At 46.7% G+C, this 22,907-nt stretch overlaps 1 protein-coding gene across 4 annotated transcripts in view; it reads left to right on the top strand.

Moving 5' to 3' along the window:
- FAM221A (family with sequence similarity 221 member A) overlaps nt 1–22,907 on the top strand; it is a 226,730-nt gene that overhangs the window by 79,756 nt on the left and 124,067 nt on the right. The window contains exon 1 of one of the 4 annotated variants that reach the window (XM_033930868.1): nt 17,732–17,981. The exons of 2 other annotated variants lie outside the window; for them this stretch is intronic. Coding sequence is in view for 1 of the 2 variants with exons in the window: in XM_033930864.1 (XP_033786755.1) it covers nt 17,917–17,981 (65 nt within the window). In the remaining variant the exon portion in view is untranslated. Of the gene's footprint in view, nt 1–17,731; nt 17,982–22,907 lie in introns of those variants that run through there. One more of the 4 variants, XM_033930864.1, reaches the window with a different exon arrangement.

The raw sequence follows: 22,907 nt of genomic DNA, 5'->3' as shown, positions 1-22,907 counted from the left end.
TCTTTGATTTTTCAAAAGTTTGAAGAATCTGTCCCTCTATGTAAGTTTCTATCATATCCCCTCTAAGTCTCCTCTTCTCCAGGGAAAAGAGACCCAGCTTCTCCAATCTCTCAGCATATGAAAGGTTTTCCATACCTTTTATCAGAAGTGTCGCTCTCCTTTGAACCCTCTCGAGTAACGCCATATCCTTCTTAGGGTACGGCGACCAATATTGGACGCAGTACTCCAGATGCGGGCGCACCATTGCCCAATACAATGGCAGGATAACTTCTTTCGTTCTGGTTGTAATACCCTTCTTGATTATACCTAGCATTCTATTCGCTCTCTTAGCGGCCGCTGTGCACTGTGCCGTCGGCTTCATTATGTCTACCATTACCCCCAAGTCCCTTTCTTGGGTACTCTCATTTAATAATATCCCTCCCATCGTATAGTTGTACCTCGAGTTTCTGCTTCCCACATGTAATACTTTACATTTCTCAACGTTGAACTTCATCTGCCATCTCGTCGCCCATTCTCCTAGTTTGTTCAAGTCCCTCTGCAAGTCTTCGCAGTCCTCTTTAGTTCGAGCTCCACTAAATAGTTTGGTGTCGTCCGCAAATTTTATTATCTCACACTTCGTCCCTGTTTCTAGATCATTTATGAATATATTAAATAGCAGCAGCCCAAGCATCGAACCCTGCGGAACACCACTCGTGACCCTCCTCCAGTCCGAGTAGTGGCCCTTCACTCCTACCCTCTGTTTTCTACCCTCCAACCAGTTTCTGATCCATCTATGTATGTCTCCTTTCACCCCATGGTTCTTCAGTTTCCAGAGTAGACGTTCATGGGGCACCTTGTCAAAGGCTTTTTGGAAATCTAGATATATGATGTCTATGGGGTCTCCTTTGTCCATCCGTTTGTTAATCCCTTCAAAGAAGTGCTATAAGTTCGTTAGGCACGATCTCCCCTTGCAGAAACCATGTTGGCTGGTTATCAGAAGTTCGTTTCTTTCAAAATGTTCATCGATGTTTTCTTTTATCAGTGCTTCTGCTATTTTCCACGGAACCGAGGTCAGGCTCACCGGTCTGTAGTTTCCTGGGTCACCTCTTGATCCCTTTTTAAAGATGGGTGTAACGTTGGTAGGTCCCTGGACTAGAAAGTACCAGGAGTAGAATCCGGTGCCCTGCTGACACAAAGGGACCTCCTCCACCGTTCGGAGGTGAAGGAGGGCATGATCCTCTTGGAGAAGAAGGGGGAGTTGCGACCCGTTGGAAAGGCTATCTTGGGGGCAGGTCCGGAGGTGCCGTCTGGAAATGAAGAGAATACCCCTCCCTGATAATGGAGAGGACCCAGTGGTCCGAAGTAATCAGTTCCCAGTGGTGAAAAAAGGAACTGAGACAGCCCCCGATAGGTAGAGGAGAAGGCTCGAGGACGAAGGGGGGCGGCCTGCTCAAACTGGGATAGTCAAAAGATCGGTACTGGCTTAGCTGCCGCAGGGGCCTGAGGCTTTTGAGGGGCCCTCTGCTGCTGCTGTCGCCTGGGTGGCGGCCTGGAAAAAGCCGGCGTGGACTTCTGGGGATAGCGCTGGGGGGCAACTTGTACGACTTAGGAGTGGGCTTTGCCTTGGGTCTGAACAAGGAGACGAAGGAGCGTTCATGTTCGGATAGGCGTTTGGTGACCGCCTCGATGGAGTCGTCAAAAAGAGCTCGTTGCCTATGCACAGGAGATTCGCCAGACGGTCCTGCAGATTAGGGTCCATGTCAACGATGCGGAGCCAAGATCCAAGATGGCCACTGCTAAGACGTGCTGAGAAGTACGCACCTTTCCCCTCAATCTTCTTGTTTCTTCCCTTTGTGGAGATTTTTGTGACCCAATTTCTGCACTATGCCAAAGAGGAAAGGCAAGAGCGCTTCTGGTGCCTTGCAGTGTTCTGTTGTGCCAACTCTTGGCAACATTGAAGATCTTTTGCTGCGGATGCAGGGAGTTACAAATCCGATGTCTGGAGCTAGCCTGCTGAGGGCACCGGTGTTGAGCGAGACCAACTCTGTACCTCCTGGGCCAGATACCACCTTGAGCCCAGACATACGAGCCCCACCCCCGCAGCTGCGAATCGCTAGCTCTCCAGGGAGTGAGGCAACCCCGGAGCTGGGGTGAGCGGCCCTTTCTCCAGAGGCAGGTTACAGCATAGTGGAGAGCATGGAGGCAGAACTCCCTGTACAGGGGAATTCTGCAGAAAATTTGGAGGCTTTGTCAGCAAGCGGTGGTGGAATAAACCAGACGGAGCAAAGCCATGGAGCTCTTCTTCAGGGTGAGCAATTTTACACTCAACAAAAATTTCCTATATGGGAGAAGCCCACTCAGGTGACTCTGGAATCACTATGGGATTTAGTGGCTAACTTTGCTAAAAACTATTAGCCCCAATTTCCATTATATAGAGAATAAGTTAATTCAACACACGAAGGAGCTTAAAGATATAAAAGAAGATCAGACTGCTTCAAAAACTTTAGTTCAAAAGCTTGACCAAGATGTTATAGCAGTGAAACAATTGCAAGAGGCCCTAATTAAGGACAATGTAAATCTCAGAAAGAAATTGGAAGTGCTTGAGAATGCTTCAAGAAATAATAATTTGAGACTTATTAACTTTCCAAGAATGACAATGGTAATTCCTAGGGAAATGCTTAGGAGATATCTGGTAGAAACTTTACAAGTTTCTGAAGAGACACTACCTCCGTTCTCTTAAGTTTATTACCTCCCAAATAAAAATGGGCCTCATGTACAGAAAAAATCTGATCAAGCAGTGTTAAATGTATCAGAAATTTTGGAGACGTCTGATAAGGATATGGTAACACAGTCCATATTAATATTAACTGTAGCTCTTTCGATTGATAAAGGATGGTTATTGAGGCTTTTCTTTAAAAATAAACAAAAAGTTCCTAGGACTACAAGTTCAAATGTACCCTGATCTTTCAAGAGAGACTCAAAAACAACGTTGAGAATTTCTTCTTTTGAGACCAGGGGGTCACTTTGTTAGGGGCAACATTTTACCTGAGATACCCTTGTAAGTGTATTATATGCCACCGTTCAGTTAAATATGAAGGAAGAAGAGGAGACTTACCCGAGGCCGAGGACTACGAAGCCGGAGCTGCCGAGGCCTTCGAAGTCGAGGGAGACTTACTCGGGGCTGAGGTCTTCGAGGCAGATGTCAAAACCGGGGTCAAGGTCCTATCCGCTGGCTGGTCCATGGCGAAGAGCTCCTCAATCTTGGCCCGCCGTCGACGAAGAGCCCAATGTTGAAGAGTGGCACAACGCGGGCAAGAAGCTGTAGGGTGATCAGCACCGAGACAAAGTATGCACCAACGGTGCGGGTCAGTGATTGAGAGCACCTGACTGCACTGCATGTACTTTTTGAACCCGGTAACAGGCCGGGACATGTTAGGAAAAAAGGCCAAGGCCACGAAAGAAAATGGGGTCCCACGGTCGCGATCGAGGTTTTTTGGGGGGATTTTTTTTTTAAACAAAAACAGTAAAGACATGGGGCACAGCGACTTCCGATCGTAAAAAACAATAAAAGAAGCCACGGTGCAAGAAAGGCACTTAAAATCGACACAGAGAAGAGAGACAGGGCTTTCTGGCTCCACGGAAAACTAAGAACTGAGGACCACTTTGAGGAGACGCGCCCCCTAGCTGAGCAGGAAGGCACATGCATGCGCGGTGCAGCACTAGCAAACTTTAAGATATTCAATCAAGTTTGCTTGAAAAGTTGTCTGCAACGGGGCTCCGTGGATGATGTCACCCACATGTAGAGAATATGCTTCCTGCTTGTCCTGGGATAACCCAAAGAGTAGCAAAATTCTATGCTACCGATCCAGGGCAAGCAGTGGCTTTTCCCATGTCTTAATAAAAGACTATGGACTTTTCCTCCAGGAATTTGTCCAAACCTTTCTTAAAACCAGCTACGCTCTTCGCTTTTACCTCAACCTCTGGCAACGCGTTCCAGAGCTTAACTATTTTCTGAATGAAAAAATATTTCCTCCTCTTGGTTTTAAAAGTATTTCCCTTCAGTTTCTTTTTTTATTATTATTTATTTATAATTTTCACAAATACATATCAAGCATTAAACACGTGTTGTGGCCATCAGTACCACCCTGGATAGGGGTTCATAGAAATCCTGATGACTACACCAAAACATAAGCTTGCGTGTGACCCGGCCTGGAGTCACCCTGCAGGACTGGATTCAAAATCAAAAAAAAAAAAACACCAAAAAGTCACAGCACTCAATCAGTTAATATAAATGGTTCAGTTTACTCACTGTTTCCATAGCAGGAAAGTAATGCCTTAAACAGTCCACGAATATCAGTTCATATTCCTTATTCAGCATTCAAAAGAAAACATAATACCAAAAAGGAAAACTTCCCAAAAAACAAGTCAACTGCAGTGGATACAATTAACTTTACACTTTGTGCTTTACTGGTTCTTCAGTCTCACCTCCTCTTGGAGACATTAGCTTCACAACAGAGCTTAAGTTAACTGCAGAAAAGCAGTTACTGCAATCAGTCCATAAGACTACAGTTCACTATTTGAGTTCATTCAATTTTGTTAGTCCTTGGCAAAATAAAGAAAGCCTCTGACAGACCTTAATTAGGACTGCCAGGTAAAAGGAGAGAGAGAATTAGGTTTTGCCAAAAATTGCTAGCCTTCAAAACAGGCTTTCACATTCCCACCCAGTTGAATGCAAAACCTCTCCCTCATCTCTCTCTCAGCTTTCATACAAACACAATCAGCATTCCAAGTAAAACACAGCTTCCAAAAACAGCAAAAAAGAGAACAAAAAAAAACCACTCACTGATTGTGTCTTAAAGTCCAATTAACCTGCATGGGCTCAGGGAAGCTATCCTCTCCAGTAACACAGGCATCTTGACAATCCATGGGTTCTTCCAATTGAGCCCATTCTCTTGACTGCTCAAAATCCTCTACTTCCATGGCCTGAGGTCTGTTGTCCCTGTTCAGCTCATCAGGGTTTCTAGGAAGGCAAGGCTTTAACTTCCTCCCTAGTTGGCTCCCTTTCCTGCTGTCTGGGACAGGTTTATATCCCTTGGGACCCCGCCCTGCTGTGTCAGCCCTGGCAGTGTTCCAAGGGCCTCTTGAGCTCCCCCGGTGGTCAATAAGGTTATTCAGCTCAGACCCAACCTGTTCCTTCCCAACTCCTCCCCGGGTTTTCTTTTCTCCTCCATTTTCTTTTATCCTAACTGGGACCTGGGCAGGGAGAATACCTGGCTGGTCACATACCCCCTCCCTTAAACCTTGCTTATCCCTATAAGCTTGTGGAAGCACAGAATTCTCAGGGATCCGCCTTCATGGACTGATCCGCCCCTGTATCAATCAATGCTAGGGTTTTTTCCCCACCTACAGATACTGGCGTAGTGCATGTAGGCATCAGGCTCTGTCCTGGGATACCTATTTTGCTCTCCCTCCTTTCAGCCCTGTTCCCCTGACTGGAGATGTTTACCGTGCTACAAAATTTTTGTGGGAGCCCTGTTCTCCCACCTCTATAATCCTTCTTATTGCCTCTCCTAGCGTTAGGCCTGGGTGTAGGAGTATGAAACTCCTTGCAAGTCTGTTTCTTATTCCAACCCCCATTCGTATTCCCAGGACTCTGCCTAGGCCGGTGTCTCTGCACCATTTCTGGATCTTTACCCAAAAATTCTAGGCTTTCAGTAAGTTCTAGGTCAGTCCCCGGCCTCTGGGAAAGAAAAAAAAAATCAGCAGGATCGTCACTAGGCCCCCTCTCATCCCCGTTAAACTGGGTCAGTAAGTTAAGTCCTACCGGAGCTGGAGGTTCTATACTCTGTATATCTGGCCGCTTTGTCTGTGCAGTCGTCTGTTGGAGGAGCTGTGCAAATGTTTTGGCCTGCATTTGCACGGTTGTCATTAGTGTGGCATACTGCTGCGACATAGCATCTTGGCGAACTTGCCACCGTGCTTCGTTAATCCTCAAAATTCCCTCCATCTCCTCGGCCTGTCTCCGGTCCTCCTCGAGCATCGCTGTCAAAATCTGGGCCTGCTCCATGGTAACCTCCTGAAAAGCAAACAAAAAGAAAAGGAACCCAAGTGTGGCTGCTTGGTACCAATGTTCCTCCCCTTTACCAGACCCCCCAGCCTAGGTACCCTTACCAATAGTACTGGTGAGTCTGCGCCCTGGGTTTTGGGCCTCCTTGGCCCCCAGTCGTTCTCCGCACGGCTTGCTCCCTCTGGCACTCCGGACCACTGGAACCGTCACTGGAACTCTGGTCTCCTGGAACCGGTTCTGGGTGGAACTGGCTCACAGCTCCGGAAGGTGGGTGCGACTTCGACTGGCTCCAACTCACACTGACTCTCCACAGCTTTCCTTCCTAGGATATGCTGCCGTTCTGTTCCACGTATTTCCGGGTTCCGGCTGTAAACCCCTCCTTCAGGTAGGTTTCTGGAACTCCAGAAAAAAATACTCGGAAAAACAAAATATTCTTTTAACCACGAACAATTAGTTCATTATCCCTGTGGTCCAAAATTCAAAACAACATACAGAAAGCTAAGTATGCCTTCTTCAGCACAAGTCCAGAAATTGAAAAAGCCAAAATGAAAAACGTTTTTTTTTTTTTTTTCCTTTCAAATGTAGTGCTCACAAGTGTCCTGCAGGAGGTGCTACTATCCCACTCCTGATACCATTATGTGGCCATCAGTACCACCCTGGATAGGGGTTCATAGAAATCCTGATGACTACACCAAAACATAAGCTTGCGTGTGACCCGGCCTGGAGTCACCCTGCAGGACTGGATTCAAAATCAAAAAAAAAAAAACACCAAAAAGTCACAGCACTCAATCAGTTAATATAAATGGTTCAGTTTACTCACTGTTTCCATAGCAGGAAAGTAATGCCTTAAACAGTCCACGAATATCAGTTCATATTCCTTATTCAGCATTCAAAAGAAAACATAATACCAAAAAGGAAAACTTCCCAAAAAACAAGTCAACTGCAGTGGATACAATTAACTTTACACTTTGTGCTTTACTGGTTCTTCAGTCTCACCTCCTCTTGGAGACATTAGCTTCACAACAGAGCTTAAGTTAACTGCAGAAAAGCAGTTACTGCAATCAGTCCATAAGACTACAGTTCACTATTTGAGTTCATTCAATTTTGTTAGTCCTTGGCAAAATAAAGAAAGCCTCTGACAGACCTTAATTAGGACTGCCAGGTAAAAGGAGAGAGAGAATTAGGTTTTGCCAAAAATTGCTAGCCTTCAAAACAGGCTTTCACATTCCCACCCAGTTGAATGCAAAACCTCTCCCTCATCTCTCTCTCAGCTTTCATACAAACACAATCAGCATTCCAAGTAAAACACAGCTTCCAAAAACAGCAAAAAAGAGAACAAAAAAAAACCACTCACTGATTGTGTCTTAAAGTCCAATTAACCTGCATGGGCTCAGGGAAGCTATCCTCTCCAGTAACACAGGCATCTTGACAATCCATGGGTTCTTCCAATTGAGCCCATTCTCTTGACTGCTCAAAATCCTCTACTTCCATGGCCTGAGGTCTGTTGTCCCTGTTCAGCTCATCAGGGTTTCTAGGAAGGCAAGGCTTTAACTTCCTCCCTAGTTGGCTCCCTTTCCTGCTGTCTGGGACAGGTTTATATCCCTTGGGACCCCGCCCTGCTGTGTCAGCCCTGGCAGTGTTCCAAGGGCCTCTTGAGCTCCCCCGGTGGTCAATAAGGTTATTCAGCTCAGACCCAACCTGTTCCTTCCCAACTCCTCCCCGGGTTTTCTTTTCTCCTCCATTTTCTTTTATCCTAACTGGGACCTGGGCAGGGAGAATACCTGGCTGGTCACAGTGTACAGAAAGGAGCCGATTTTATTAAATAACTAGTGTTTAAGCCCGTTACATCAACAGGTGCTAGAGTAGATGTCTGTCGGTGTATTTTTTTTTCTTTGTCTCTCTCTCCTTGGACGCTGCCTGTCTGTCATTTTTTCTGTCTGTGTCTCTCCCTATGTCCTTAGTGCCCCTAGGGCCTCCTTCCCATGTCCTTAGTACCCCTTCCTACGTCCTTAGTGCCCCCAGTACCTCCTTCCTGTGTCCATAATGCCCCCAGTGCCTCCTTCCTGTGTCCTTAGTGGCCACAGTGCCTCCTTCCCGTGTCCTTAGTGCACCCAGTGCCTCCTTCCCATGTCCTTAGTGCCCCCAGTGCCTCCTTCCCGTGTCCTTAGTGCCCCAGTGCCTCTGTACTGCTTAGTGCCCCCAGTGCATCCTATGTCCTTAGTGCCCTCAGTGCCCCTTTCTATGTCCTTAGTGCCCCCTTCCTATGTCCCCATCACTATCTTCCAGACTTTGTCCCACCCCCCCGATGCCAGCCTGCCTCCCATCCCCCTGAGCAGCATGTTTCCATTTAACCCCCCCCCGATGCCAGCCTGCCTGCCTCCCATCCCCCTGAGCAGCATGTTTCCATTTAACCCCCCCACCTCCGATGCCAGCCTGCCTACCATCTCCCTGAGTAGCATGTTTCCATTTAACCCCCGATGCCAGCTTGCCTGCCATCCCCCTGAGCAGCATGTTTCCATTTAACCTCCCCGATGCCAGCCTGCCTGCCTGCCTGCCTCCCATCCCCGTGAGCAGCATGTTTCCATTTAACCCCCCCCGATGCCAGCCTGCCTGCCTGCCTCTCATCCCCCTGAGCAGCATGTTTCTATTTAACTCCCCCCCCCCCGATGCCTGCCTGCCTACCATCCACCTGAGCAGCATGTTTCCATTTAACCTCCCCGATGCCAGCCTGCCTGCCTCCCTCTCATCCCCCTGAGCAGCATGTTTCCATTTAACCTCCCCGATGCCAGCCTGCCTGCCTGCCTGCCTCCCATCCCCGTGAGCAGCATGTTTCCATTTAACCCCCCCCCCGATGCCAGCCTGCCTGCCTGCCTCTCATCCCCCTGAGCAGCATGTTTCTATTTAACTCCCCCCCCCCCCGATGCCTGCCTCCCATCCCCGTGAGCAGCATGTTTCCATTTAACCCCCGCCCCCCCCCGGTACCAACCCTACCCGGCACACCCGAAACCCCCGTTGACCCTCCCAGGCGACCCTTCCACCACTAGATGGCCAACAAAACTCCTGGCTCCAGCAGTATCCGAGGCACAGTAAACACGCTGCTTCGCGTCTTTCTACTACCCTAATTTCCTCTGCTGCGTCTCTGATGATGTCATCAGGAATGCGGCAGAGGAAATCAGGCCAGTAGAAGGCTGCGAAGCAGCATGTTTACTATGCCTCAGATGCTGCTGGAGCGGGAGGTTTGTGTTCGTCTCGTGGTGGGAGGTTCGGCTGAGAGGGTCAACGGAGGTTTTGGGGGCGCTGGGGGAGGAGGAGTTGCAGTGTGTTACCTGCCGCCGGTCATTAGAATAGACCCCTAAGTGCGCATGCGCACTCTGCCAACCACAGAACTACAGATCAGGGAACACGGCTGTAAGAGTGCGCATTTGCGCTTAACGTTTTATTATAGTAGATATTGAACAATGATTTAACAAAGGAAACAAAAATATGCTTAATCTATCTCAAGTCCTCAATTTGGAGATCCAAGATTAATTCAGAGTGATAACAAAGAAAAACAAAGGTTGATAAACCTATCAAGAATTAACAGTCTAACTGTTGAGTGGGAATTTTATTCATTCAGATATGATGTTATATTATTTCACTTCTCTCCCAAGGCATTTAAGAGATATAAAACTGGATAACTGAGGATTCTAAGAAGACATACTTTAGTGACTGATATCTAATTACACACTTGCACCTCCTATCTCTGTTACTGCTGGTCTCAAAATAAAAAACTGTCGTCTCCTTTTTTGTGTCTCCCTTGAGACGTCAGGAAACATCTGGATTTTATGTCCCAAGAATTCCTTAGATCTATTCTTAAAGAACATCCTTAAAATCCATTCTTTATCCGGTAAAAGAGCTACCGTCAACAAAAGTGTAGCTGGAGAATCGAGAGAAGCATCAGATGTCTCCAATAAATTGGATTCTCAATCAAATATCACAGCTGTGAATATATTAAATTATTTAATTAATAAATTGGAAACATCCAACGGGGTCTCTTGTTGATTTTCATTTCTAAGTTGTTGCTGGTCTATTTTTTGTGGCAAATAATAAACTCGAACAAAGGGAGGTATAGATTGCACCGGTACATTTAGAATTTCTTTAAAGTACCTCTTTAACATTTCTATTGGAGTAACAATAGGTATCTTTGGAAAATTTAATATATGCAAGTTATTAATTGTACTTTGATTTTCCAAACCTTCCAATTTTTTCCTTAGGAAAGTATTATCTACCACCAGTGCTTCCTGAATGTTTTTTTACTGAAGTCACCTCCATAGAAACTTTTAATAAATCAGTTTTAGTTGTTGAAGTATCTTGTTTTAAAGTGTAAAGTTCTTTTGCCTGTTTATTCAGTCTCTCCCCTAATTCATTTACTTATGGTGCAATTGAGTTTCCCGAATTTACTACAAGGTCCCACAAAGCGTCCAGATTAACCTCAGGTGGTTTAGTTACTGTTGTAAAAGATACAAGCGGTAAAGAGAGTTTCTCAGCTCCCAGGCATACCTCTTGTCTGCCTTGGTCCATCTACGCTGTACTTCCTTCCTCAGGCGGTCTCTCTGGGGAAACCAAAATCCCCTCGGGATCCTCCAACAAGCCCTCACCGGCCTCCCGTGGCTCAAACACCGCCTCCTTGGACATGTTGAGCTCGCGCGGAGAGCTTGCTCTCTGAGGCTGCGGGGGCAATACTCAGATGTCGGGAGCGGGACTCAAGGTGGCATAAAGCCCAGGGAGATCGACAATGGTGTCACTCCCTAACGATGTCTCCAGCGGGTGAATTCCCAACAAACATGTTCCTGCTGTAGGCGCCACAAAAGTTCATCTATGGAGCCGATTGGAGGTCTGCTGGGCGTCAAGAGGTACTATCGATGCTCCTACCCCTCCGTTTTGGCATGATTGTAGGAAATTCTCTCTAAGCAGTCTGTCGTGGCCATCTTGGATCTTCCCTGCAGTTTCATCAAGTGTCCCTTAGTCTTTGTAATTTTTGATAGAGTGAAAAATTGATCCACTTCTACCCTTTCTTCTCCACTCAGGATTTTGTAGACTTCAATCATATCTCCCCTCAGCCTCAGGGAAAATGAAGGGAGTGGGGGCAGAGACCACTACTGCCCTACTGAATTTGCTGAGAGAACAGGGTCTTAGGGTAAGTAAGACCAAATTACAGTATGTGGAGACAGAAGTGAAATATTTGGGTCAGTTGATAAGTGAGGGAAAGAGAAGAATCTGTCCAGAAAGGATCAAGGGGATTGCAGAGCTTCCTCTTTGAAAAACTAAAAGGGAACTGAGAAAATTTCTGGGCTTAACAGGCTATTGCAGATTATGGATTGATTCATATGCCCAGAAAATAAAGGGGTTATACTTTTAAACTCCTGAAGGATGAACCAAACATGAAGTGTACAGAGGCAGAGGAGAAATTGGTGTCAAATTTAAAAGAGAGTCTGATTATAGCCCTAGTATTACCGTTGCCATCCCTAGACAAGCCCTTCCACTTGTTTGCTATGGTAGAGAGGGGGACAGCATTGGGAATGTTAACCCAGAACTGGAGAGGGAAACAGCAACCAGTGGCATACTTGTCAAAATTATTAGATCCTGTTTCAGGGGATGGCCTGAGTGTGTGCAAGCAGTTGCCACTACAGCTCTCCTAGTGGGAAAGAGCAGAAAATTTACTTTTGGGGGAGCCCTTGTAGAGAGCACCCCACATCAGGTTAGAACTATTCTGAATCAGAAAGCTGGGAGATGGCTGACTGATTCCAGAATATTGAAATATGAAACCATCCTAATGGAAAAAATTATTTAGTGCTAACAAACGCTAGTCTTAATCCAGCTACCTTCTTCTGGAAGGGAGAAATAGTGGTTGGGGAGTAACTTGAACATAATTGCTTAGACATCATTGAATATCAAACCAAAATATGCCCAGATTTGAGAGATGCATTACATGAGGGTCTTCTGTTGTTTATTGACAGCTCTTTGAGAATAGTGGTAAGAAAAAGACATGATGACTATGCAATTGTGGATAGGGAAGAACAGCGGGTGATAGAGGCGGGACGGTTACCTCCTAACACTTGGTCAGTCAAAACCTGTGAGTTATATGCCCTCAATCAAGCCCTGCAATTGCTAAAAGAGGGGGGAGGGAACAATATATACTGATTCTAAATATGCCTTTGGAGTAGTATAAATTTTGGGGAATATATGGGATGAGGGAGATTAATCAACAGCAGAGGGAAAAAGAGTTGATAACATGGAAAACTAATTAAACAAGTTTTAGAGAATCTCCTCCTCCCCGAAGAAATAGCAGTGGTTCATGTTACTGGACATTTATTTATTTATTCATTTATTTAGCCCGTCTTCCCAAAGGAGCCCAGAACGGGTTACAAGAGTATATTCATAGTATGGTTAGGACATACTTAAGTGAGAAATACAGATTCTACAGTATTTACAGTATAGACAAAGGGGTTAGATTACAGTATAGACATAACATGCAGACATAAAATACTGACTTAATGGGCATAGGGTGGATTTAAATTCACATTCAGTGTAGATATCACTTGGAGGTAAGTGTAGATATCACTTTCTTAGTAAGTGGGTGCATGTTTGTTGTCGGAGAATGTAGTAGTAATTCAGATTATATTTGCGGTGGCATGTGAGTATTTGTGAGATTCTGTTTGGAGTTTTAGGTCATGTCTTTGAGATCCATCCTTCAGGGTATAGACGTGGGTCTTCAAGGTGCTGGGTCTTCACGGCTTTTTTGAAGTTCCAAAGACTGTCTAGTGAGCTAATAGATGAGGGAATGATGTGCCACATTCTGGGTATGTAGTGAGAATATGAGCAGGATGTCTCAGACATGAGTGAGCAACCAGGTGGCAGGACCAGCCGTTTTTCTGTTTGGGATCTCAGTGATTGGTTGGGGACATAAATTTGTAGTTTAGATGCTATGTAGTTTGGTGCTTTTTGGTGGAAAGTCTTAAAGACTAACACTAAGGCTTTAAAGGCGCATTGTTTTTGGATAGGAAGCCAGTGCATGGATGTTAGTGCAGGGGTGACATGGTTGCGGAAGCCCAAGTATTTTAGGAGTTAGATAGCGGCATTTTGCACATCTTGGAGCCGGGAGAGTGTTTTTGCGGGTAAGCCCACTAGTAGAGCGTTGCAGTAATTTAAGCGGGATAGTACAAACGCGTATAGTAGCTGGGCAAAATTGCTTTCTGAGAAATAAGCACAGATGCACTTTAGTTGGTGGAGGTAATAGAAGGAAGCTGACACTAATTTTGATACATGGTCTGAGAGCAACAGGTTTGAGTCGAGAATCACTCCTAGGCTGCGGAGATTGTCTTTGGCTGTAAGGGTGTCATTTCCCCAGGAGAGAGATGTGTGGGGGTATGTGCAGATGTCCTTATGTATCCAGAGAAGTTCAGTTTAGATGTGTTGAGTTGCAGTTTATTTGCAGTCATCCAGTTTTTTATTTCTGTTAGGCAGCAGTGAAGTTTTTTTATTTGCGCATCTCGGTGTTGACCTAGGGGAACATACATTGGAAGTGAGGGGAAATAGGTTAGCTGATGAGGCAGCAAAGGAGGCTGCCATGGAATCAGATGTGGTGACAATATGTACTTTAATCCCTAGAATATCAGATGAGACTGTAACTCCTACACTTACTAGTAGAGAAGAGGAAAAATTGGATAAATTAGGGGCTGTTAAAACAGCAGAGGGTAAATGGGTGCTATCAGACGGGAGACAAATGCTGAATAAACAACTTAAGCAGAAAGGACAGGATTCACTAAACCTCCAAACCGTGTGCGATCCGTTTCCATGCCGGCCAACCAATTCAGTAAAGGCCTGCATGCAAATAGAGACGATCGTTAACACGCCCCCCCCTAAACATGGCCAGAGCGATCTCCGCTCATGTGCACACCCGACAGTAGTGACAGGAGAAGCAGCCTCCTGTCATTGCTGTCAGGGCTCAGCCCAGCCCAGATCTCTCTTGCTCTCTGTTGCCGTTCCCTGCAGTGCAAGCCTGTGGTTTAAAGTGGGCCTGCACTGCGGGGAACGGTAGCAGAGAAGAGAGATCGGGCACTGGCCTGACACACCTGCCCTACCCAACACCCCCCCCCCCCCGGCCCTGATCTCTCCTGCCTGCCCTGCTCTGCCGCGCCCCTGCCCCCATGGAGAAAAAAAGCATGAGGGATACCAACTCCCTCCTGCCATCACAGTTAAAAAAAAAAAAAATGCTGCATGCATGCAGCACGGCACTCAACACCCCCCCCCCCCCCGACCGGCACAGCCTTCCCTCACCCTCCCAACGGCCCACCTGCAGCACCAAAAAGTTGGGAGCAGGAGGGGTGTTCAGTCCCTCCTGCTTCTAGGCCTCCCACCCCTCGGCCCACCCCTGGTTGGCCCAGGCGGTCAGGCCCGGCCCACCCACTCTGGTACCTTTGAAATAGTTGGGAGCAGGAAGAATACCCGGTCCCTCCTGTTCCTTGGAGGCTCCGAACATCTTCGGGAGCATGAGGAAAGTCCTCCTGCTCCTACTCTCAGGCCGGCTGCCCCCCCCAATAGCGGCCTTGGGTCCTGCCCCATCATCTGATGCATGGGGAGAGGCCTAAGGCCCTGATTGGCTGAGGTGCCCTTTGAAGGGGCCTGGGGCACCTCAGCCAATCAGGGACTTCCAGGCACCCCTCCTGCTCCCAAAGATGTTTGGAGCCTCCAAGGAGTAGGAGAGACCGGGCATCCCTCCTGCTTCCAACTATTTTAAAGGTACCGGGGGTGGGTGGGCCAAACCTGACCGCCTGGGCTGACCAGGGGTAGGCCGAGAGGTGGGAGGCCTAGGAGCAGGAGGGACTGAGCATCCCTCCTGCTCCCAAGTTTTTGGTGCCGCGGGTGGGCCGTGCCGGTCAGGGGGTGGGGCCGTGCAGTGCAGGTCGCGTGGAGGGAGATAAAGTGAGTACAGGTAGACTATTTAACTGGGTGGGTTGAGGCTTATCCCAAGGCCACAGCAACCGGGGTGGCCAAGATTGTCTTGGAACAGATTAATCCAAGGTAGGGGATAATGGAGCACATAGACTCAGATCAAGGAACTCATTTTACTTCTAAAGTGCTCCAAAATATTTATTTAGCATTCGTATTCTGCCTAAAATCTAGGTGTTTCCAGTATCAAAAACTTCCATAAAATCAACAACCATAAACAACATTCATTATCTGCATAACTATAAAGTGCATAAACTGACAGGATTGGGAATATCCTTGGAATTCCACATTCCTTGACATCCAGCCCTTTCAGGACAAGTGGAGCAGATGAATTAAACATTAAAGAAACAGCCAAACTGATTTTAGGAAACCAAATTGCGTTGGGCTAAGTATTATCTTGTGAACGCAAGATAATACTAAGCAGTGGAACCTTGGTTTACGAGCATAATTTGTTCCAGAAGTATGCTCGTAAACCAAATTGCTTGTATATCAAAGCGAGTTTCCCCATAGGAATGAATGGAAACTCGCTTTGATTCATTCCACACCCCCCCCCCCCGAGGCCACCAGCGCTGCTCCATACCTCACCCCCCGCGATCCGGCATTCCCCCCAGCGATCCGGCATCCCCCCTGCTCATGTCGTCCTCCCCCTGCGATCTTACATGCTCCCCCGATCACCAAAACAATATCCCTTACCCCGATTGGGCACCGGCACTAGCACCAATGCACAGGACATGCCGGTGCTGGTGCCCGAAGATCCTCTCTCTTATGAGCTGGGCTGGGCGGTGCATCGGCAATCCTTCCTCTTGCTTGTGCTGGGCCTTGAGCATTTGCGCATGCTCATGGCCTTCTGGTCTCGCTCTCTCCGAGATTCTGAATCTGAGAATCTCGGAGAGAGCGAGACCAGAAGGCCTTGAGCATGCGCAAATGCTCAAGGCCCAGCACAAGCAAGAGGAAGGATCGCCGATGCACCGCCCAGCACAGAAGGGCGAGGATCTTCGGACACCAGCACCGGCATGTCCTGTACGTTGGTGCTGGTGCCCAATCGTTTTGGTGCTCGGGGGAGCATGTAAGATCGCGAGGGGGGGGGACTGGAGCGGGAGGGGGGATGCCGGATCGCAGGGGGTGGCACTCGTAAATCGAGTCAAACTCACTTTCCGAGGCGCCGATTTTGCGAATGTTTTGCTCGAGGTTTGACTGTACTTCCAGGGGCAATAATCTCAGTGTTCTCAGCCTGTCAAACAAAGTTGGGGCAGTCTCGGTTGAAGGCTATACACTTAGGGCTGCTTTTACATAGCCATGCTAGTGGCCTCGAAGCCTAAAGCGATTTAAAGGGCTTTGGGGCTGTTGCCACGTGGCAGCCGCTAGTGTGGCTTTGTAAATGAGGCAGTTAGTCCAGCGCGTTTCCACTTTTCATTCAGTCAGAAAAGTACTGAATGAAAAAAGTGGAAACTTGCTGGACTAAGTGTATAGCAGCCTTTGATGGAGACTGTCCCAACTGAAGTTTCAAGTTTATTAAAAATCTGATATACTGCTTATCATACTTCTAGGTGGTTTACAATATAAAACATGTCAACAAACATGGTACTAAAAACTAAGGGGGACAGACCAAAAACTAACAGGACTGACATATACGAAAGGATAAAGGGATGAAATCCATTATCATAGTAAAGCAATTCTACAAAGGTGTAAATACAAGAGAGAAGGAAAGACTCATCTGGCAAACCAGACGTGGCAGAATCAGTGGACAGAAGAAGAAAGCAGGATTTAAGGATTGAAAGCATCTTTAAAGAGGAATGTTTTCAGTTTTCCTTTAAATTTGTCCAGCGAATTTTCATTGCATAGTTGGGCAGGATTATATAAAATAAAATACTGTATCTGGCAGCACTGCTTCTGACGTCACGGGCCCAGTGAGAAGGATGCCGAGGCCGGCAAGAGCAGCAGGTGGAAGATGGCAAGGGGGGGGGGAGGCGGAGGGCGATCCGGGCGCCAACCTCCTTCGCTATGCTACTTACTATCTTATCTGATATTGTAGTTCTTTCTGCCCACTCTTATTTCCCTTTTCTTCCCCTCTACTCTTAACTACCATTTTATTAACTGTATACAACTTACACTGCTCATTGCAAGGGCTTCCATCAAATACTAATAAAACGTTATAAAATATATTGTAGAAACAAACTCTTATCTCTTGCATGCTTGAATGTTGGTCCCTTTTAAACAACTTTTTTGGACAGTTTCTAAACCACACAGGATAATGATGGACTAGATCAGTGGTTCCCAACCCTGTCCTGGAGGACCACCAAGCCAATCGGGTTTTCAGGATAGCCCTAATGAATATGCATGGAGCAGATTTGCATGCCTCTCACTTCCATTATATGCAAATCTCTCATGCATATTCATTAGAGCTAGCCTGAAAACCCGATTGGCCTGGGGGGTCCTCCACGACAGGGTAGGGAACCACTGGACTAGATCAACTGCTTTAGAGCCCGAAGGAAACGCTCGGCACCCCCAAAACGTATGAAACAAAAGACGATCAGCGATTAACACAATGTATTAAAAAACGCCACACTAAGAGTTAAAAACTAACGCACAACCAATTCTCTCTGTTCGAGCCAGCAGATATACTCCCTTTTACTACTGTAAGTGGGAGGAACAGTGCGCACGTGGGCCTAGCACCGCGCACTTGGCCGATGCTCCGCCCCTTTTTTATTCATCTCTCCTTGTGGTTGTCACCTAGAAACGCACGGTGCAGGGGTCATGAGGCGCTTCTGCTGTTACCGGGGTAACGGCTGAGAGGACAGCGGAATGCTAACAACGTTGGGCGTGGATGTTCAGTGGTTGAAGGGACAGACGAGCTGAGAGTGTAGGTCGTGCTTGCGGCTTTAATGGAGCGTCTGAATTTGCGACCAGAGGGGGCAGCGGCGGTGGACGAATACTTGCAGTACCGGAGGTGAGGACGCTGTCCGGTTGTCAGCCAGATTTAGAGAATACAGCTGAAGCTGAATAAAGCTCATCTCTGCTTGCCAGCGTTCTTGCAACTTGTTTTACACGTTTCTAATACCGGAGAAAGGTGGAAGGGTGTAGGAGAAAGGAGAAGACAAGATAAGGGAGTTGAAGGCCGGGAATGAGTGAAGGAGGGAAGAAAGAGGATGAAGAATAAGAAGAGTTAAAGGGGCAAGGAGGGTGGTGGTGAGAGATGAGTTAACGAGATAAAGTGATACCAGCAGGAAGCACCATTTGAGAGTTGGGGAAGGGTGAGTGGTGGGTGAGGAACAATGTGAGAAAGGGAAGCCTGGAAGTAGGCGTGTTTAGGGGGGTGGCGTTGCATTCCGGTGGCACTAGGTGACACCACGATTCTGTAAGGAGTAGTGCTGCTCGTTTCAGGAAAAAAAATTTCCATTCGATTCGATTCAGCCTATTGAATTGGTTTTTCAATTCAATTCGATTTTCCTGCCCAATTGGGTGTTTTTTTCAAACATCCTGGTGGGTTTATTTTATAGCCTCTTCACCCCCTTTGCCTTCTCCTAACCACACTGGCACTGTGGTGTAAACAAAATAAACAAACAAAAAAGACTTTTCCTCTCTCTGTTAAATCCTAGCTCATGTTTGCGGTCTAACACCAGCTCTGGCAGGATACACGTTTCAAATCTGACATATTGTAATCACAAAATGGAAAATATAATTAGTTTTTCTACCTTTTGTCTGGTCATTAGTCAAATCTTGTTGGTCCCAGGCTCTGGTTGTCTTCTGATAACTTGCTTGCCAGGGTCTCCTCTCTCCGTGCTAACCATCCATCTGCCATCTCTGTCCTCCCCTTCTATTTCCCTTCCCTCCCCCAGAGGTCTGGTATCTTTCCTTTTTTTGTCTCAATCCACAGATCCACCTTTTCTTAACTATCCTTTCATCCAGCATCTCTCCCTCCTTCCCACCACCCCAGGGTCCACCATCTCTCCCTTTCTTTTCCCAATTACCCTCCTATCCAGTATCTCTATCCCCCCCTCTACACCATCCAACTTCTCTCCCTTTCTCTTCCTTCCCTCCCTAAATCCCATTGTCCATCATCCTTCTTCCTCTCCTCTATTTTCAGACCCATTATTTCTTCCCCCCCCAAGTCTGACATATGCACGTATCTTTGAACCCCCCCTTCCCTCCCTCCCTCCCTCCATGTACTTCTACACCAGGGCCCCCCTCCCCTGGTCTGTCCACCTCTCGAAGGCCTGCCCCCCACCCCTAAAGGCCTACCTGTCCCCCCTGAAGGCCTTTCCTTCCCTGTACTCACCACTCTCCCCTTTCTTCACCCTCTTCTATCCATTCTCCCTTCTGTCTTTTCATCTTTATTCTCCCCCCTTTCTGCTATTCTCTCTCTCTCCCTTCTCATTCCTTTCCACGCTCCCTCTTCTCCTCATTCTATCTTCTCTCCTTTCTTCACAGCTTTCTCTTTTCTAAACAGTATCTTCTGTACTCTCTCTCCCTTCTCCGCAGTGATTTGGAACAAGCTCAGGATGCAAAGTGGGCTTCAGTAAGTGAGCAGGAACCGCAGGGAGGGGGCAAGCTGCCTGACCGATCTTTCTTCTCATTTCTGTTTAGTGGGTTTCAGCCATTCTCAGGCTGTACAACAAGCTTAGTTCTCTTTGGAGGTCCCAGAATGAACTTTGAGAACTTGCCATGGACTAGCAGCAGCACCGCTCTCTTCTTAATGTAATTTGCCTGACAGCTCCCATAGCTTTAGCGAGTCAATTCCCTTCTGCAGCCTCAGGGATTTTGCTAGGCCGCCCCACCTCCGATGATGCAACTTCCTTCTTCCTTGGAGGCGGGATGGCCTAGCAGAGGCCCCGAGGCTGCTGGAGGGAATTGACTCGCTAAAGCTACGGCAGCAGTCAGGCAAATTACAATAAGGAGAGAGCAGTGCTAGTCCAGGCTAGTGATAAGGGGAGGTTTGAAATCGCCGAGACAGGCCGGGGAAGGGCCGAGGAAGGCTGAGTCGGGAAGGGGAAGGGCCGGGGAAGGGCTGAGTCAGGCCAGGGAATCCCCAAGCTGGTGAAAGGGTTTTTAAAAAAATGTTTGAGTGGCGGGCAGCAGGATTCACGCCCAGCTAAAAAGCGCTAGGGAGAACACTGCAGTTTCCTGCCTCAGAGACAGAAACTGTCCAAGAACCGGAGCGGCAGCTTTAGGTTAGTGGCGCGGGGAGGAGGGTTGGGCCCTGAATCGAAGATGCTGATTTTTTAAAAATACACATCGATTCGAATCGATTCACCCAAAGTGAATCGGTGAATCAATTTTTATCGGAAATTGGGCAGCACTAGTAAGGAGTCTAGGCTCCAGAAATGTAGGCCTGTAAAACCCTGGCCTACATTTCTGGCACTTAAGGTCCTTACTAGGTGCTAGTATCCCTGATTCTGAAAGTAGCACCTGGGAATGATTGACACACAGCAGGCACCCATTTTCTAGGCACCTACCACAGCATGCACCACTTACCGAATCAGCCCCTAAGGGCCAAATTTGCTAAACTATGCTTGGCACAGTTGTCAATCAAAAAAAGGCAAAAGTAAAAATAAGAAAAGAAAGTGTCACTTTTAAGTAAAACCAAGGTGATTCAAAACATTATTACTACACATTTTTTTGTGCTCAGAGAACTGGTTGTCAGACCGCAGGACAAGCCTGCGAGGTGAAGCATCTGAAAGGATCACCTCTACTCATAGCACATTAGAATGTATATAGAGATTTTTTTTATATTTTTTCCATTTGACATAAGTTGTGAAATTCAAAAAAATTTTGAAAACTATCTTGAAGAGTGAGCTGCCACACACAGCCACTGATTTCTTCACAAGATGGAAGGTCCTTCATCTTGTGAAGAAATCAGTGGCTATGTGCAGCAGAATCACTCTTGAACCTGCAATAAGGGTTCTTCGATACACCCCCGGCGAAACGCGTCCTACAGCTCACTCTTCAAGATAAGTTTTCAAAATTTTTTTGAATTTCACTACTTATGTCAAACGGAAAAAATTTTAAAAAATCTATATACACAGTCTAATGTGCTATAATTAGAGGTGATCCTTTCAGATGCTCCACCTCGCGGGCTTGTCCTGTGGTCTGTCAACCAGTTCTCTGAGAACAAAAAAATGTGTAGTAATAATGTTTTGAATCATCTTGGTTTTACTTAAAAGTGACATTTTCATTTCTTATTTTTACTTTTGCCACTTTGTGAAGTGTTTCCAAGTGTTACTGTTCTTCCCAATTGTTTTGGGAATCAAAATAAAAAAGGCAGCATTTATAGACTTAGGTGCAGCTCCATTAGGCCACCTTTTCACTCGCCTAATTTCGCAATGCCTATGTCAGATGCGTAAGTCAACCACACCTATTTTCTGCCCATAACCATGTCTACTTTTAAACATAAATAAACAAGAAACAGGCTAATATAAATCACTGTGACAAATTCAAAAAGTTATCTCTAATAAAGTCTATATCATATTTTCATTTTTGGATAGGTTGCGCTCAGAAACATGGAGGAAAAAGGGGACGTTGTCCCCAAAAAGCCTCACCACTGAGGAGTAGTGGCTCGTGGCCAGTAGGGGGTGATGTTTATGGGACGGTAATTGAATGGATATCAGAACATGATTGTGCAGTATTAAGTGCCCATTTTTCGTATGATTCTGGGTAATTCTAGTTAGATACAAGCATATATGTTAGTTAAGGCCACACCCAATAGAAGCGTACGACAAACTGGTAAATAAAAATCTGAATATTGTCACAAACCCAGCATCAGAGTTAGGTTTGTGCCAGAGAAGGGACAAAAACCCCTGACTGTTGGGAGAGCAGACCAGTACAGCAGCCCTCCTTCTAACAGTTCCCAGAGCTCTGTCATTGGCAAGGGCGCCCTAGAACAAGAGGTCTGGGAGGAGGGGAGAGCAGAAGGTTCTCTAAACCTAGAGCTGCTCCTGTTAAAACTTCCCATAGGAGACAAGCTCCTATCCAGCCCAGCCCCCATCTGCTTAGGCTAATAGAAAAACAGCTGAAAGCTCAGAACCAGGCTGCCCAACCCCCATACAGAGTAGGGCATGGCTCTCTGAAGGCTGGACAAATAGAGCAGAGCAAGCTGAGTAAAGTCAGTCTGGATCCAGCTCTGGAAGGAGACTCATGGCCAGGTACTTCCAGGTTTCAAACTGAGAACGAGATTGAAATGAGAGATCTAGATGAGTCCTCTCTACCAAGATTACTGAATGGTGTGCAAGCCGAGGAGCCTATGGACATTCCCTGGGAGCCGGAGGAAACTGCTATGGATCAAAGCTAAGTTTCTCCTGGGTTTTTTTCTTTTGGCACTGCATTTTGTTTGGGACTTGTGCTAACTGCTGGTGAGTGAGAAGCATTGTTAAAGGCTCCACTCCTGAAGAACTCTCTTAAATTAGGGAAAGACTGTGAACTGTGTTTTTGAATGTGGGGATTTTGTTTTTCCTCATGTGAAAAGAAGATTGTGCCACTGATTGAGGTTAGTGGGAGTTGAGGGGATTGAATCCACAAAAGATCCTGGGTTGAGATTGGGGGGCCATTTTTCTGGCAAGTTTTTGTAAAGTGGATTCAGCAACTCCCCAGCCCCGCCAGCTTACCTGAACTGGCAGGGGAAAGCCTGTACAATTCCAGGCTACCTCCGTATGCTGAAAGAAGCAAATTGACTTAACTTTTCAATTATGGCTTTCCTTGTCTGTGACTAAAAACCAGTTAAGACTATTAGGGATATACCCTGAAGAGAAGGTTGCTCAGACCTTGGCTGACTTATTAGCCATTTCCTTTGAGCTGTATTTTGGTTTTGTTTTGAACTTGCTAATCTTTGAATGTGGACTTTGAGAACAGTAGCTACAGTGTTGGTTTCCACGCTACTGTC

The sequence above is a fragment of the Geotrypetes seraphini genome, chromosome 2, assembly GCF_902459505.1.
Source record: "Geotrypetes seraphini chromosome 2, aGeoSer1.1, whole genome shotgun sequence".
Taxonomy (NCBI): domain Eukaryota; kingdom Metazoa; phylum Chordata; class Amphibia; order Gymnophiona; family Dermophiidae; genus Geotrypetes; species Geotrypetes seraphini.
The sequence above is the reverse complement of the archived record's forward strand: the minus strand, read 5'-3'. Positions and strand labels throughout refer to the sequence as shown.